This window comes from Pangasianodon hypophthalmus, chromosome 8, assembly GCF_027358585.1.
Source record: "Pangasianodon hypophthalmus isolate fPanHyp1 chromosome 8, fPanHyp1.pri, whole genome shotgun sequence".
Classification (NCBI taxonomy): domain Eukaryota; kingdom Metazoa; phylum Chordata; class Actinopteri; order Siluriformes; family Pangasiidae; genus Pangasianodon; species Pangasianodon hypophthalmus.
Window position 1 is genome coordinate 20063033 of NC_069717.1, and position 18789 is coordinate 20081821.

The 18789-nt window shown below is 38.7% G+C and overlaps 1 protein-coding gene across 4 annotated transcripts in view; it reads left to right on the forward strand.

Annotated features, from left to right (window-relative positions):
• bsna (bassoon presynaptic cytomatrix protein a) overlaps positions 1-18789 on the forward strand; it is a 117803-nt gene that overhangs the window by 88286 nt on the left and 10728 nt on the right. For 2 of the 4 annotated variants that reach the window (XM_026925086.3, XM_053236466.1), the window contains exons 7-12: positions 24-808; positions 9435-9534; positions 10394-10525; positions 14200-14256; positions 14710-14854; positions 15764-15857. In XM_026925086.3, the coding sequence (XP_026780887.3) occupies positions 24-808; positions 9435-9534; positions 10394-10525; positions 14200-14240 (1058 nt within the window). In that variant the 3' untranslated portion in view covers positions 14241-14256; positions 14710-14854; positions 15764-15857. The remainder of the gene's footprint in view (positions 1-23; positions 809-9434; positions 9535-10393; positions 10526-14199; positions 14257-14709; positions 14855-15763; positions 15858-18789) is intronic. The other 2 variants (XM_053236464.1, XM_053236465.1) reach the window with 2 other exon arrangements.

Sequence of the window (18789 nt, forward strand, 5' to 3'; positions counted from 1 at the left end):
TGATGTACTTTTGGTTTCCAAAGCCTACCATCTTGGCCAGGAGGAGACTGACTGGTTTGAGAAGCCGCGAGATGTCCGTGGTTCCCGCCACTATAGCAGCAGCCATTCCTCTTCTGGGAGGCGTGGTCATGTCAAACACACATACCATGACTATGATGAACCTCCAGAGGAAGACCTTTGGCCACAAGATGACTATAGTCACTCCCGACACACATCTTCTCGAGAGCACCGTCACCATAGTACTGGAAGTTCTGGTAGACACTCTTCCTCCCGCCACTCTGATGAGCCTCGTTCTTCTCGATCATCTCGCTCTTCAAAGGACCCATCTATACGGCATGACTCTCGTTCTGTGTCCTCTTCTTCAGCAAAGAGAGGAGACTCTCGCTCTCAGGGCTACCACTCTTCTGATTACTCCCGTGACCCTTCTGGGCACCATCATGGCTCACGCACTGGGAAACAGTCTTCCCACCACCAAGGTTCTTCCAGTAGGAAGCAACAAGACCCCCAAGGCCATCTATCATCCTCTAGACAGATGGGTTCAACTGGCTCAGGGCAAAGGGCTGCAAGTGGACCCTCCAATACAAGCAGGCAGCCTGGGTCCCAGCAGATAGCTGAGGCACAGCCGGGCCAGCGAACACAGTTACAACAGCAGGCACAGACATCAGCAGCTAGGCCTGGGCAGCAGACCCCTGCAGCAGGTGCTGTGCAGTCACAACCAACACAAGTCCAGCAGCTCCAAGCCAAACCTGGCCAGACAAGTCCTGCAACACGGGCACCAGCTGCAGGAGTGCAACCAGCACCTGCAACAGTGAGTAGTTTTATTCATGTATAAGCTATTGAACTTTTTCCTGGATATATTATAATGAATTCTTTTTTCAGTAACAGTCTCAGTCTCTAATCTTATACAAAGGCTTTATAATAATTGTTGAATATTACAAAGGGAATTTGATTCCATTCAGCTACAATAACATTAGTGAAGTCAGGCACTAATTTTGAGTAGATTTTTGTTTCTGGCTTGTAAACTGTACCCCATGGTGTTTTACTAGTGTTGTGTTCAGGGTTTTGCACAGGCCAAATTTTCTTACATATCTAGAATATATGAAGAGTTCGGTTCCAAAATGCTATAAATCCATTTTGATTAATTTGAGTAAAAATGTGTTTTCTTTACCAAGAAAGTGGCAAGATGAAAGCCACTATTTTCTGTTTCAAACTTTCACATAGCATCTTTAGGTTATAATAACATTAAAAATTCAAATCCAGATTTTGATTTTCAAAGATTTATTATAAAAACTGATTATTTTTTTTCCCAAAATGCAATAAATCCATGACACTTTTTTTTTTTCAAAATGCAGTAAATCCATTGAATCAATATAGAATTTTGATTATTTTTCATATTGAAACTGTTGAAAATACATAACAAAGTAAGTAGATCCACATATGACAGCCTCTGAACTTGGTCAATACTAATCTTATATACAGGCACTGGACTAAAAATACATTCAATCAGTCATCGCTCCCAAAATGAATTCAACGGGTCATCTTGTTAATGCTATAAATTAATTACAACAATAAAAGAAAATTTAATCATGAGTAAGAACATGAACAACAATGTCACATTAGACCACAGAAATTACAAAATGACATTTCCCTTACATTCAACTTCCAAAAGTGCATTCATCTTTGCCATGTTACATTCATTTAGTTGACTAGTGCCATACGCTGTATTAACAAAAACATTAATGGCATTAATAAAAACACTTACTTTGTGATATTAAGAACACTGTAAAGAAGAAAGATTCACATATTATAGTATCAATTTTATATCACTTGTATGCCTAAAAGATTTTTTTAAAGATTTTATTCAACCCATAGCCCTGTTGAGCAAGGTCACCATGAGCCATTGATAGGTAAAGGAATAGCTTGCTCAAGCAACAGCCGGCATTTTTCCTCCTCCCGAGTGCCTCATCTTCTTAATCTCCTCACGTAAATGATTAGATTTCGATGGCTTACGTTTCTTGCCCACCACAGAAACCACCACAGGTTCATCAATGCCGTCAAAATTATTAATTTTTTTGTTTGTTTGTTGATCACAAAGTACAAAGTAGATGAGGAAAACTAGGATGCCGGGTGTATTCAAAGCACCTCAATTACTGTTTACAATGCGTGGAATGGTACACTGTGATTGGTTGAGCAGATGTATCGCATTCTGCAGAGAAGGGAGACTGGTGTTTGTCGCGGTTTGGAAAGATAGGGAGAAAACATGACAGGATAACACGGCGGATATCGCATTTTGCGTAAAATTAAAAATTGACTTTTCAATACCGACCAAATACAATACTAATTTTGGCAGGAACTAAATTTTTAAAAAAATAGTGTTTATCGCATTTTGGAACCAAACTCTTCATAAAGAACCGATATATAGACTCACTGTCCATTTTAATAGGAACAGCTGTACACCTGCTGTTTTATGCAGTTATCCAATCATTCAATCATGTGGCATCAGCACAGTGCATAAAATCATGCAGATACAGGTCAAGAGCTTCAGTTAATGTTCACATCAGAATTGGGAAAAAATGTGATCTCTGTTACTTTAACTGTGGCATGGTTGTTGGTGCCAGATGGGCTGGTTTGAGTATTTCAGAAACTGCTGATCTCCTGGGATTTTCACACACAACAGTCTTTAGAGTTTACATAGAATGGTGCGAAAAGCAAAAAAAAAAAAAAACATCCTGTGAGTGGAGGGTCTGCAGGCTGAAACATCTTGTTGATGAGAGAGATCAGAGGAGAATGACCAGACTGTTTTGAAATGACATGAAGTCTATGGTAACTCAAATAAGCACTCTTTGCAACTGTGGTGGGCAGAAAAGCATCTCAGAATGCACAACACATCAGGTTCCACTCCTTTCAGCCAAGAACAAGAATCTGAGGCTATCATAGCACAGACTCACCCAAACCAGACAGTTGAAGATTTAAAAAAAAATGCATTGTGCTGCTGCAGCATGACTGAATGATTGGATAACTGCTTAAATAAATATATATAGCACACTGTGTTAAATGTGTTAAAATGAGATCAGCAAATCATGTGTTAAATTATTGTCCAGTTGCACTATGCACTGCTGTTATCTTGCTCTTAATTACTGAATTACTGCTTTTTAATATTTTTGCATGAAGTGGGGTGATATCAGTGTAGTGCAAGTAGTATGCTTTTACACAAGCATGCTACAAATATTTTAACAGAACATGCTTTTTTGTAAACAAGACTATGGTTTTAACAAACTTGTTAAAGATCTGATCATACTGCCTGTGTTACATATGACAATATCTACTCATGTTAAAAGTAAACAAAATCAGTTGTCCATTAATAGTTATCACAGTATGGTGGTTGTATACAGTCAAATCTTACTGCAAAACAATAGCTTATCATCAATTGGCATATCTGTATAATCAAACTCACATCTCACTGTAAATTTGAGCATTCTTCCTAAATAACCAGTAACATAAATAAGCAAAAGCACATACTGTATAACAGTATATTTTATAAAAGTACAGTAATATAAATAATTAAAATGCCAAATTACACAGATAATCACAATTTTCCATGTTGACACCTCATAAATGTTACGTATATGTAATGCTGTCAACATGTATGTTTCACACGTGAATCAGAATATGCAGGCATGGATATGTATCAGCTAATTAGTCCATCAGTTGAGTAATAAGCTCATTTACATTCCAGAGGCACTATGAAGAGCTGCCCTGGTTGGGGAGTTTTTGGCAGACAATCTAGTCAAATCTTATGCCTATTTGCTACATTAAGACAGACTGAATATGTAAGATAACCTAAAACACTTCTGAATTTATTTACATCTAGCATGGGTGAGCTTAGTGTAAAAATTACTGCACCAAGCTGGGTGCAAATGACTTTCTAAAACTCATGCTTCATCCATCTTTGAAATAAATCGCTCTAGTTCTAGATATAGTTAATCTTGATATAATTTACTTTATTTAGTTCCTGTTAATATCTTTTTCTCTGATTAGCTGGCTTTATGCCGACAGAGCAATACTATTGTAGATTGTTGTAACACTTTCTCAGATTCGGGTGGGTAATGAGGAAGCTGGAGGCAGGCTTGGAATAATTCAAAAGGCTTTATTTGCAATTTTACTTTAGCTTTTCAGCGTTCAAATCGCAGACACACACATGCGCACACACACAGCTCTGTGCTGGTCGGCTCTCTCCCCCTTGCCTGTTGAAAACACAGAGAGTAAAACAAAAATCAGCTTTCACTAAATAAACGTAGGTAAGAATCGTCAAGCCTTATCTGCTAGTTCGACCTGCCTCCTCTCCGTCCACAGCCAGCGCTCGATCACGCCTGTGCTGTCACATACCCCACCACCTGAATCAGGCCAGGGAGCCGTCCGGCCTGCAGCTGAGTCTCCCCACCGGCAGGAGAGGTAATCCTCCACCGCCATCTGTGCGCCTGGCCTGTGGACCACCACTGAAGTGCCAAATACAAACGAGTGATCTGCGTGTTGGTATCCTTCATATGGTGGAGCCATTGAAGCAGGACATGATCAGAACACAGGGTGAAAGGTGTGTTTCCTCCCTCTCCTCCCTCTCCAACACCTGGGACAAAATGGCCCTCTGTCCGATACATCTGTCTGCAAAATAAAGGGAGAGAAAAGTCAGGCAAATGCAACAGCGGGCCCACACACAAAACCGCTTTCACCTGGCAGAAAGCCCGCTCGCACGGCTCTGTCCACTGGACCGGATCTGGTGCCCCCTTTTTAGTGAGGTCAGTCAGCAAGTAGGTACAAACCTCCTATAATAGCCAGCCAGCCCCAGGAACTGCCTCACCCCCTTTTTGGTCTTGGGTCTTGGGCAGGCCGCAATCGCTGCTTTCTTATCAAATTGGGGTTGCACCTTCCCATGACCCAAGTGGAAGCCCAGATGCCGCACTTCCACCCGCCCAATTGAATGATTATTATGATTATATCATCTAAATACACAGCAGCATACACATTGTGCGGGCTGAGAATTCTGTCCATGAGTCGCTGAAATATTGCAGGGGCTCCAAACAACCCAAACGGGAGGGTTATAAACTGTTGTAACCCAAAAGGCCATTTTTTCACGAGATATTGAAGTCAAAGGAATCTGCCAATACCCCTTAGTTAAATCCAGCATACAACCACACCTGGAGGAGTCTCTATGTGGTGTGGAGTTCTATGTGGTTCATGTGACCGAGTAGAGGCGAAAATCAGAAAATTCCTCCTGCAACCTGCCAACCTGTGCTCTCTGGGACGGTGAGAGGTGGTCTCCACAGGGGACCGGGGTGAATCAGGCCGCACTTTTGGAACTTACCTCTCGTCCCAGCTCCTCCCTCTTGGGAACCACTGTTACCTGAGCCACAGGACATGCCTCTCTCCATGGTTTCAGGAGATTGAGGTGGTATTTTTGCAGTGCATTGCCTCTATCCATTCAGCTGACCTCATAGTCAACTTCGCCAACTCACTGTGTGACCTCAGAGGGTCCTTGCCACTTTGCGAGTAATTTAGAGTTTGACGTGGGTAGCAAAATTAGCACTTTATCTCCCAATGCAAATTCCCATAGCAGAGTACCCTGTTATACAGCCAGGATTGACGTTCTTGTGCCTGTAGCAAATTCTCCTGTGGTAATTGTCCCAATGTGTGGAGTTTTGCTCTCAGTTCAAGAAAGTACACAATTTTATTCTTGCTATTAGAAGGTTCCTCCTCCCAATTTTTAATAATGACATCTAGGACGCCACGAGGCTTGTGCCTATACAATAATTCAGATGGGGAAAACCCTGTGGAGGCTTGCGGGACGTCACATACTGCGAATAACAGGGGCTCAAGCCACTTACCCTAATTCCATGCATTATTGTGAACGAACTTACAATTCATATTTTTAAGTGTTTGATTAAACCATTCGACCAGCTCATCTGTCTGTGGATGGTAAACGCTGGTGTGAATTGATTTAATCCCCAATAATTTGTAAAGTTCGCATAGTGTTCGTGACATAAACGTCGTGCCTTGGTCAGTCAGGATTTCTTTTGGGATCCCGACTCGGAAGATAACACGGAAGTGCGCCTCCACAACACTATGCGCTGATATGTTGCGCAGAGGAACTGCTTTGGGGTATCTCGTTGCATATTCCACCAGGTCTAACACAAAGCGATATCCTCGCGTGCTCCTTTCTAATGGCCTGATGAGGTCCATACCAATTCTTTCAAAGGGGACCTCGAGTAATGTTAATGGGTGCAATGGCACCCATTCACCAGCTTCATCAGCTGACGTTCTCGACATGCCGCACACCACCTGAGAACATTGCCGCGAATGCCTGGCCAATAAAAACAAGTCATTAGATGGTTTAGTGTATTTATTTTCTGAGAGGAATTCCCCTGAAGGGTGGGGGAGGGGGAGCCCTCCCCACCCTCTGTGTCTTTCTGGCTTCCCCATTGCGCCAGAAAACCTGCCTGGACTTTGCCTCAGTTCTGGTGGGCACAGACAGTTCTACTAGTGTGGAGAGAGCAGGAGTTACAAGAGGTGGGGACAAAGGGAAGGAGAGGAGTTAGGGGTATGGAAACCCTGGGACTGGGGAGCTGGTTTTGCGGGAATTGGCCCCCGTTTCCACGGTGCAGGGACAGGGGGTGGAGGAGGGGAAGTATGCGAGTGAGAGCTAGAGAGAGAGAGAGATGGTAGGGGCTCACCTGCCCACGGATACACCGCCCGGTGGCAGCTGGACCACCTCGTCTAGCGATGCCGGACAGTGGCACTAGACCCATTCCGCCGTCCCTTCTAGTAGCCAGGCACTGAACTGCTCCAGCACCACAAAGTTGACTACTTCTTTGGCGCCAAGCTCTTCTGCAGCAGCCATCCTCTGCAGGTGTCTCGGAGCCTCTGGGTGAAGGCGAACAGGTGGCCAAGCTCGCTGAGTGTCAACAAGTGGAAACGCTGACAGTGCTGTTTGGGTGTGTGGCCGTTGCAATATCAACCGCTTCAGGTTTGAGTACTCCTGCAGGCTGAAGCTGTTGAGCCATGACCTGGGCTTCCTGTGACAGATGTGGCAGTGAGCGGGCCTCCCACTTAGACTTGGGCTAGCCTCATGCTTCCACAGCAAGCTCAAACAACTCCAGGAACGCTTCCGGGTCGTTCTGTGGTCCCATCTTCACTACGGTGATGTGGGTCGTGACCACAGCAGCTGCTGGGGCTGCTGCTGAAGTACCTTCTTGCTGGACCAGGCTCCGGAGCACCTGCCAGTCCTCTGCCTGAGCTTGGAGCGGGGCATGGATGCGCTGCTCCTGCTCTTTGTGTAGCTCGAGGAGGGCCTGATGTCAGATCTGGTGGATGCCGGCTAGGGACTTGACTATCTGGTCCAGTGATGAGGACTCCATGATGGCGGGTCTTCCTCAGTATCCCGGGTTTCAGCACCAGTGTAACAATTTCCCAGATTCCGAGTATGGGTCACTATACTTGGCTACACTTCACTTCACTTCAGATTCTGGTGGGTAATGAGGAAGCTGGAGACAGGCTTGGAATAACTCAAACGGCTTTATTCGCAACTTCACTTTCACTTTTCAGCGTTCAAATCGCAGACACATGCACACACACGTGTCAGCTCTCTCCCCCTTGCCTGATACGGGGCTCCCTGAAAACACAGAGACTCACACAAATCAGCTTTCAATAATTACACACAGGTGAGAATCATCACACTTTACCTGCCGGTTCGACCTGGCTCCTCTCCGTCCACAGCTGATGCTCGACCACGCCCCCGCTGCCACAGTTGTGTTTTCTGTGTTAATTAATTTTGCAATGCTTATTGTTGGTCATATTCACAGTTGGCAACTTAAGTCCAAAAGTTCCTTGTATTCATAGTCGGATTAAACAACTTCTTAAATTAATTTTCTGGGCTGCCCATTCAAATTAATAAAATTACTTATGTATAGCTGAAGCCTCTGTGGTTGCCGGATTTTTGTTGTGTAGATGCATCTGAGAATGGGTTTCTCAATAGTATCTAGATCCTGCCTTTAAACACAAGCACCTTTAAGCAAGAAAAAAATCAGGGCATAGAATAGGTTGACAAAAGAAACAGGTCTCATTTTTCTTTGCTGTCATATGTTATATGATGTAACATAAAACAAAATAAAATGACCTATACATAAAAAGATGACAACCATTCAATTAAAAATGACAACATATTGCTGCATTAATAGTCTTAATTGTAATTGTTGTAATTTGTTGTAAAATCACAATAATCACTGCACAATTGGTTTAATTTAACAATGTGGTTTCCGCCCTGTTATTATTTGGCAGCTTACAAAATAGCACTTGATTCAGCAGATGCTGTTATTTTTCATGTTATTGCAATAAAATATTTATAAAATAATGCCTGATATTAACATTATTAAAGTAATTTTTAATAAATAAAAATTATTTAATAAATAATGTTTTGGTTAATTTGATAAGCTCTCATGTAAAGAAAATGTCCCCCTGACTTAAAGAATAAACTGAGCACTCATCTGCTATGCTTTACTTTAATTTAATTTATAACTTTATTAATATAAAATTCAGTTCATATGATAAGTGATGTCTCCAATTAAGGTGCTGTCTCTGCCAGTGTACTTTTTGGGATGATACAATTCATTAATTAATAGCCTCATATTTAAGTTTTGGTGTGACATATTGTGGTTACATCAAACTATCAGACAGTGGTGCTGGACTGTGGTGTTTTTTTCTCACACTGATATTACTCTAGAAAAAGGGCTTAAGTTTATGGTCAGAATTGTAAGTAGCTGAGGCATGCCTCTGTTTTCAGTAAAGTCTGGCCTGTGTGCACAAATCCTGCATAACCTCTGAATAGCTTTTTAGGTCTATAGTTACATGCAAGGTCTGAATACAGATGTGTACAGTTTGGTATTAACTCCTGACTATGTGTACATAACTTAATTCTGATTATGGCCCGTTGTGTACAGTGACTAAAAGGACAAAGATTGTTCAAGTAAAACATTCCTATATCTATATATGTGCTCCAAATGGAAATACAAGCTAATCGACTATGAAAACCTTCTTTACAGTGTTTTTTTAGCTAAATGCACCAAGAAGAACAAACAGCAAATCAAACTGGCATTTGAAACAGTGACTTTTGTCCCCTGCTGCCCATGGCTCCAACTTATTAAACTACAGTGGGAATCTCATTAGTTCTAATCTTTACTGATCTTTCACCGAAACACAACATTGATTTGTACTGTAATAACTTTTTCTTTTCTGCCAGTTGTTTCTGTGGTCTATTTGCTTTGTAATAAGTTTCCTGCATGCATGAAACCTAATTTTTAATCTATCATTGGAAAAATTAAAGACAACTAAGTGTTCTACAGTTATATGTTGTTTGCTTAAACTGACATTTATTTGGCCTCTAATAGGCCAAGCCTGAGCCTGTCACCGCTCCTGTTACTGCAATTGGAGCAAAAGCAGCCACCCCACAACCTGCCAAAGCAGCCCAGCCCCCACTCACAGGGATAGGTAAATGTATATACATAAAGCGCACACAAACACTTGTATGCATTTCCACTGCTATGCTAGTTTACTTTTCTACAATATGAAATATGTGCAATTTGTGACTTACTACTAACACCGTTATTTGCAAATATCTCCAAAACTGTAGCTCTCAATCCCTGACTCTTTTGTGACATTTCAGGCTTTACGACACCTATTTCTGTTCAGGTGATTAAAATCCATTACAAATAACACAGAAATTAAACAAACCATGTGACATCTCAATGTGGATAATTACAAGCTCTCAGGTTTCTCACATTCTCAATCTGTGTTCAAACTCTTAAAAAAAATCACACTAGTTGGTTTTAATAAAATGGAGATAATGTTCCCTTATTAACTTTCTGCATAATTATTGGGAATGCATATACCTCACACCCACAAATACCCAGAAATACATACACAGTGACTCATGTATAGGACTTAAACATTTTGTGATATGTATATTCTTCAGTCATAAGCCCTAGATTTACCAAGATACCTTACGCATGACACCTTCTGTTTCGGAAGGACATGTGACAGAATCACACATTAGAATTGTGCTCACAAAAATGAGTAAACGTCTTAAGAATTAGATTTGAAATGGTATGAAAGAGAATGATATTAAATATCATCAACTGCAGTGGTGTAAACAATCAGTTAAAAAAATGCTAAAACATTTATTAAAAAAGAGGTTCAAATGGGGATTGCTCTCACCCTTCTAGGTAGAAGTACTGTTTTCTTTGATTATGCCTGCTGTTTTTTTAATATCTAGTATTTTAAAAATCTGTATGGCTTGTTGCACCATGAATGATGTGGTATCATCATCTCTACTTCTTGCTCTCTGTAGGCTCCAAGGCAGCTCCACGACCTGGTGGAATAGGTAGTGCTGCAGCTGCTCAGCCTGGTATGGAAGGAGAAAGCATGTTGTCTAAGATCCTGCCTGGAGGTGCTGCAGAACAAGCTGGCAAACTGGGAGAAGGTTAGAAGGACCTTTAAAGTTCTCTGTGTGTTTGTACAAGATTCAAAATAAGATTACAGTGATATTATACATACACCATATGTGCTTTTTGAACAACTTATTATAGATTTAGTCCCCCTTATCTGTTATATTAACATAATATGTTATATTTTCTTCTGGGAAGGATTTCCACTAGATTTTGGATTGTGGCTTTGTGGCTTTTGACTTTCCCATTTAGCCGCAAGGGAATTAGTTAGGTCAGGCACTTGGGCAAGAAGGCCTGGGGTGCAGTCTGAGTTCCAACTAATTCGAAAGATGTTCAGTCCGAGTTCTTCCGCTCCAACCTTGGCAAACAATGTCTTCATGGACCTTGCTTTGTGGTACAGGGGCATTGTCATGCTGCAACAGTTTGGGCTAGTCCCCTTAGTTCCAGTAAAGGGCAATTGTAATGCCACAGCATACAAAGACATCCTATACAATTATGTTGTTCCAACATTGTGCAACAGTTTGGGGAAGGTCTACATATTGGTGTGATGATCAGGTGTCCACAAACCTTTGGGCATATAATGTCTTTCCCTTTTTACATTTGTGGGGTGGTAGGTAACACTTTTCAACACTGCTCTAAAATTCCTAGGTAACTATGCAGTAACTAATCAGGAAAGAATGAGTAGTTCTTCATTATCCCTTATTTTACTGCTATTAACTACATAGTAACTAGTAGAACTACTAGTTAATTACTCAGTAAGTAGGTTATTAAGTAGGATATTATTATTTACTATTAACTAAGCAGTAATTACTGAATCTTATGCCGTAATTAAGGAATCTTACATTTCTCGTGTAGAACTGCTAGTTATATATGGCTCTTTTATAATAACTAGTGATTAAGTACTGATCACAACAACATTAATTACCAACAGCTAATCCTTACCTTTCTCCTGGAAACGTACCTAAATCATAATATACATTAACCTATACCAATACCTCAGTATAAATGTGTATATGCCTTATTATAGGTAGTCTCAGAGGAGCACAGGGTAATTTTGTTGTTTTTATTTAGCCAGTTTTTATTTAGCCAGTTTTCAAGAGAGAAATGGACAACAATAACCTACAAAAGTTCAAGTTTTTAATATAGCAATGAGCAACAAATATTCCACATGTTACCATTCCAGATCATCATTAACTACTGAAGAACAACACAGTAACACATCAGTCATTAAAAATGAATTTCCATGCTTTTCATGTTACACTACTGTGCCAGATCATCATTAAAGGACCAATCACTTTTTTTTAATTTACAAAATGTACAAATAACCTGGAAAATACACAGAACATGTTAAAAAGTCATGGTTTAATGGCCTGAGCACAAGTGTATTATTTTGTGTATTAAGTGTGTTAACATTTGCAAATCTGTAAATGCACTTTACATTTCCATAAACTGTAAAATGCTAATGTTAGTCAGAGATACAGTCAGGTCCATTAGTATTTGGACAGTGACACAATTTTTGTAATTTTCCCTCTGTACACCACCACAACAGGTTTGAAATAATGCAATGAAGATGTGATTGAAGTGGATAAATTCAGCTTTAATTCAAGGAGATTAGAAAAATTTTGCATTAATTGTTTAGGAATGTTTTTTACATAGTCCCTCCATTTCCACAGGCTCAAAAATAATTGGACAATTGACTCATACGCAGTTTTGGGTCACACCTGGCCATGTTTCCTCCTTATTTCATGACAAATTAAGGAGATAAAAGGTCTAGAGTTGATTCCAAGTGTTGAATTTGCATTTGGTAGCTGTTCATGGGAGCTCTCACTTTGCAGTCCAAAGAGGTGACCAGGTGTGACCTGAAACTGCTTATGCACGTGAAAGGGGCCATCGTTAGACTGGAAAAACAAAACAGACCTATCAAAGAGATAGCAGAAACTTTAGGAGTGGCCAAATAAACAATTTGGTACATTCTTAAAAAGAAGGAATGCACTAGTGAATTCAGTAACCGCAAAAGGTCTGCAAGACCACGGGAGACACCTAAAGTGGATGATCACAGAATTCTTTCCTTGGTGAAGAAAAACCCTTCACAACATCTAGTCAAGTCAAGAACACTCTCAAGGAGGTAAGCGTATCATTCTCAAAGTCTACAATCAAGGGATGCCTTAATAAATGTAAATACAGATGGTTTACCTCAAGATGCAAACCAATGGTAACAGTCAAGAATAGAACGGCCAGATTAGACTCTGTAAAAAAAAAACGAACTCCAAAAAAATGATCCAAAGCATACCATATCATCTGTCAAACATGTGGAGGCATTGTTATGGCATGGGCATGTATATCTGCTAATTGAACTGAGTCACTAGTGTTCACTGAAGATGTGACTGCTGATAGAAGTAGCAGGATGAATTCTGAAGTGTATGGAGCTATACTTTCTGCTCAGAGTCAGTCAAATGCTTCAAAACTGAGAGCGCTTCACAGTACACACAGATAATTACCCAAAACATACCACGAAAGTAACCCAAGAGCTTGGAAATGGAATGTTCTTAAATGGCCAAGTTAGTCACCTGACCTCAACCCAATTGAGCATGCTTATCACTTACTGAAGACAAAACTGAAGGCAGAAAGGCCCACAAGCAAGTCCTGGGGGAAGAGCTTTGTGAACACAGGCAGAAATTGGGGCAGGTTCAAGGAGTAAAAATCATTCAAATGTTGAACACACCCACTTAACAGTCAGATACTTAATCTTGAAAAAATTAAAATCTTACCTAATGCTCCTTTAACTACTGAGGAACAAAACAGTAACACTTCGGTCATTAGTAAGCTTCACGTTATTGTTTAAAATCATATCCATATAGTTATCCATATGTACCTACAGTGCTGTTTTCTCTCGGTTCTTATTCCTTGGCTATTCGAATCTTTGTAAAAACCCAGCATTCTTCAATGTGGTTTTTTTTTCAGAATCTCAAATGACTTTCTCTTTACTAGCGCTTCTCACTACATAGGGCATGTTTTAATGGCACTGAAGAACCTAGCTAGCGCACTATGTGGCCACTAGAATGTCATCTGAGATTCAACCACAGAATAAGATTGACTCTACTACGCTCCTGTTCATTTTTTTTTTTTTTTTTTTTAATTTAGACAAGTAATTGCGGGTTTGTTTGGTATATATCAATTTTATAATCAAATATAAAATCCTAATGACTTTTATGTCCTAAAAATCATATTACATATACAGTGTTAAGAATTTTGATTTATAATGTAACTTTTAATTTAATTTGACAGTCCAGCTTTGTATCATTATAATATTTAATGTTGATGTGATCGGTAGTTAATCACTAGTTATAAAAGAGCCATAGTTAGCTAATAATTCTACAGGAGAAACTTAAGATTCCAAAATTACTGCTAAATACTCGGTACTTATTTTGTAAGACTGAGTACTTACTGCTTAGTTAATAGTGAACTCCTATGAAGGTACTTACTGAGTAATTAACTTACAGTTACAGAATAGCATAAGTGTTAATGAAGAACTATTCATTCCTTCCTGCTTAGTTAATGCATAGTTACCTATGACATTCAGTATTGTAAAGTGTTACCATATGGTGTTTTGAAATTAAGTTCTAGAGCTTTGTCATTGTATCACTGTGTTTTATTATTCTTCTACCTACCACTTTTAATTCCTTCTTTTTATGTTCTCTTCCATCAACAGCAATATCTGGGTTTGGAAAGAAGTTCACGTCTTTGTGGTGAGGCAGTACAATTGAAGGTAAGTGCCTGAGAAAACAAGAGGAAGAAAGAAAGATAGATGGAAAGAGAAGAGAAGACATTGGTGATGGAGTGGCTTTATGTCACCATGTTTGTTAAGTCTGATAAACATTTTGATACACTTTTTATCGACAGTTGTACTTATGTATCTGTGCAGTGAAATAAATATAGTATGTCATGCATTAAGTAAGTAATGTCTGTGTGTACCTTTCTTATACTCCTTATAATCTGTATTTTCCTTGCTTATCTCACCCAAGTTTATATCTAATAGCTTTACATCATTTTGTAAAGTGCATTTGAGTGAATGGTCAGGCATTTCCAGAGAGGAATAATTTTGAATATCAAATTGTGTATTGTATAGGAGGGTGCATCTTGAACTTGCAGTATGTGCTACATTTTGTTCCTAATCTCTGTGTATGCGTGAGTGTTTCTTGATGTGTTATTGCAATTTCAGGGTTTCTTCAAAAATGACGGAAGGTGTTATAAGGCTTTGCACTGGAAAAACCTATGAAGTTTCTCTTCTGTGTTTTAATTTATAAGAGCAGGAGTGAGAGAGAGAGAGAAAGAGAGAGAGGGAGAGAAGTAATCTTGTTATACTGGTAAGGACTAAATTTAAATATTTTTAACTGTACTGTTTCATTATACAGAAAGCCTATATACAGAGGTGAACAAATCAAAAATTCATTTATTAGCCCTCCAGACAAATGAAAGCTCCAATGTGCTGCACAGTCCCATGTTTTTGTTGCTTGACTAGACTAAATAGTGCTAGCTAAAGTAATAATAACGACAGATGGTGAGATAGTTAGCCAGATAAGTGCAATAATACTGAGAAATGAATGTGTTTCTGGTTATTATCTTATTATAACAGTTTCTAATGTAGCACACTGTGTTTGCACCCTTAACAAAAATCAGCAAGTTATTGTCCAGTGTTTCAGTTGTTAGATTTAGTGTTCTGTTCTTGCATCACATGTAAAAGCTATTATTTGAATCTTGCTATATGTTTAACCATGAGGTAACTATTCTAGCAGGAGAGTTATATGATAGCTTTTTTTTCTGGACTTTATTTTGCATGTTAATTAATTCCCCTAGTACAAATTGTTCTACCGTCAACCAGATCAGCCAATGTGTGTAGTTCAGCAGGCATCGGGACTTGGAATGAGTAGCACATGTTATAGTTACAGCATTGAGGTCCATCACAACACCATAAAGTCCATTAAGTTTAAGCATTTTCATTTGAATCTACCTGTTTGCTGGGCAACTACAAATAAAAAAACAAATAGCCTGGGCATGTAATTTGCTTGTCCCGGGCACCTGGAGTACTGATTTGTCCACCCCTGTATATAGGAGAACTGTGTGTCTGTTTAAAAAATGTTACCAGCTGTACATGATTTAGTTGTAAATTTAAAGCACTTTCTTCAAAAACACAAACTGTAATATCTCATTATAATTCACACAATCATTTTGAGAATTACCTTGATTACCGAATTTATGTTTTCCTGTTCTTTCAGCCAACCAGAACAGGAATCACAAGACTTCATTAACCCTAGGTCTGGTTACATGATCACAGAGGCACTACACAGCTTTCCTCTGGCAGGCCAGACAGTAAGGACAGCCACATTACTATGATAAACTGGGGGACTTGAGATGAGATTCAGAGTAAATATTCATTGGTATATATGCAATAAATAAAGAGTCACCACCAGAATTACTGGCAATGATTCTATGAAATAAACCCAGTGTATAGTAAATACACAGTAACTACCCAGTGAATTAGATTTTCCACTCAAACAACTGAAGAAACTATTTACTTTTCCTCAAGAGCAATAATTCTCATAAGAACAAAATAAATTTTAAATAATAACATTTTCATCAAATAATGTAGAAAATTGGAATAAGACACAAGTAAGTTAGCAGTGATTATCAGTGGGGTTAGGTGCTTGACTGGTAGTAATGTAGCAATGTTGCAGACTGTGAATCATTGGAATTTTAGTCTGACACTTCTGGGGTGCTTCCCAAAACTCTAATTGATGCCTCCTAGATTGGGCTTGGTCCTACCTCCTTCAGCCCTTTCCCCAGAAAGTCCAGAAGTCCTCCATCTTTAATGATGTACCATTTCTTAAAAGTAGTAGGACTCAAGGAGAGAGGACACAGAATGTTTCTACAGTGAGGATACACAGGTGTTTTCTATGTGGAAGTCTGTTTTTGTTGTAGTACAATGATAACAGCAAATACTAAATTATTAATCTTAATTAAATGAACATGGGTACAAATAAAATCCTTGAATGCATGAAAGTCAATTAATGTCTCGAAATAGGTTTAATAATCTTATATTTGGTTTATTGTAATCATATAATAGGAAATACTAGATAAATTCCACTATACACAAGATATTTTCATTTGGTAAAATGTCAGTTTTTGAAGTGTGGTAAACAACCTAAAAATAATTTGACTTGATTTTAAAACAATCAGCAATAATTTCCATTCCTATATCCACACCTATGGTGTTTGAACAGTATAACTGAGTGCCCAATCTGAGCGCAGAACAGCGTCAGTGAGCATGCTTATTAACAGAGAGCATGAGTTGATTTGAGCGCACACAAAGCTGAAGCAGTGAAGCAGTGAACTGAAGCAGTGAAGTAGTGAACTGAGCATGCAGACAAGCTTCCGTATGCGAGTGTACATCCATTTGGTGTGTGCTTAGCAATGACGTAAGCTTGTGGTTCACTGTTCATTGGCATTGTTCACTTGCAGGGATACACTCTGCCAGAGAGTCAAGTGCTCTGGCTGGTCACTCTCGACCGATCCCTTTTTTCCAGAAACAGACCTTGAGCCCACTCAATGTAAAATTCTCAAAATCAGTCTTTAGCCATGTTAATAATATAATTTAAGACCTACTCTACTCCAGTTATCTGATGTACAGTTATTATCATTCATACCATGAATGAAACAACAACTGTGGTGTTTAACTTAGAGTTTCTTTTTATAGTTATAGTTTTATAGTTATCCTGTAGTCTAATATATTACTGCACCTCACTTTAATAGCAGCATATTATCTCACCTTAAAAAAATCTATTATTAGTGGTTGCATGCATGCATTAACTATGCATGTATTCTTTTTTTTCTTTTTTTTAACAGTTTCTAAACTTCAGGGCTTCCATAGTGGTCACTGGGTTCATATAAAATGTTCCACTACTTTGCTTTACTTTTCTCAACAGTTTCTGTCTTGCATTTTCTCAACAGCAAAAGCATGAATATTAATTAGGAGAAAGCCTTTATTTGTTACATATACATTAAAGTAGAACAAAATTATTTTTTTTCATCCCAGCTATTAAGAAGGAAATTTCAAGAGCTGTGATCCTTGATAAGTTTATAAGCAACTATGACTGCATTTTTGCAATTTGATCCAACTAAAAATGAGCAGAGAAATGACTAGGAAAATTCCAGAATAAATCCATGCAGCAAAGCAAACTAAATATTTGAAAGAAGACTATTAAGTAAGTTATTTAATTTAAATCAATTTAATTAATGTACTTTCTTCTATTCCTTATACTTTGTTCCAAAAAAGAGTTCTAGAGTGAGTTTTTAGTTTTGTGTGGAATCTGACAATCAATAATGCATTGAGCAAAATTAGTAGATTATTTTATTTCAACACAACAGTGTTGGGGGTAATTGAATTCGGAATAGCTCAACAATCAACAATACACAGTAAAGTGCAGGACAAGACAATAATTTGCAGTTGTTGGATAATTGGATAAGTAAGTTGGATAATTCTCTCAGATAATGTTCATTATAATAATAGTGATATTATTACTTTGAGTGATGACTAGCTTCATTATAATGAGTAATTAGGCACTATGTGAGGCAGGCAAGAGAGATGGATGCAAGTGCAGGTGATATTTTATTAAAATTCAGGCAAACAATCCAAAAATCACAAATCCAATATCAGTGTCAGTAAACAGATACAGGTCAGGCAATCAAACAAACAACATCATAACCAGAATAATGACACCAAATCATAGGCATATCACTCGCCAGTAGGCATTTGCCAGTAGCGAAACTTCATCATGTGTGTGCGTGTGTATGTGTGTGTGCCTGAAAGTCTGGGTTATTTAAATGGTGCATGTAATTGAGAGATTATTCAAAGGAAATTCTAAGTTATTTTAATTTTTTTTCATTTTGTTTTCAACCATTATCCTTACCATATTTGTGAAAGAAAACTGGCAACACCTATTGTACTTATAGACAAATGTCTATTCATTTCACCAAATAATATGTTTGAGATTTAATGAAAATATATGTGGATTACCTTAACTTGTACACATAGGAAGAATAAACATGTTGAAATACATATATGTAATTATTTTGTAAATTCAACCAAAGGACATAAAGGGGACAGACAGACAAATTCTTGATTTATTTCAACATGTATTTCAACTGTAAATATCACAGTCCTCTTTTGAACACTTCACTTTCCTAGTTTTGTTGGCCCTGTAAAAACTTCTGATGAATCTTTTGTAGTCCAACATACCAGGCT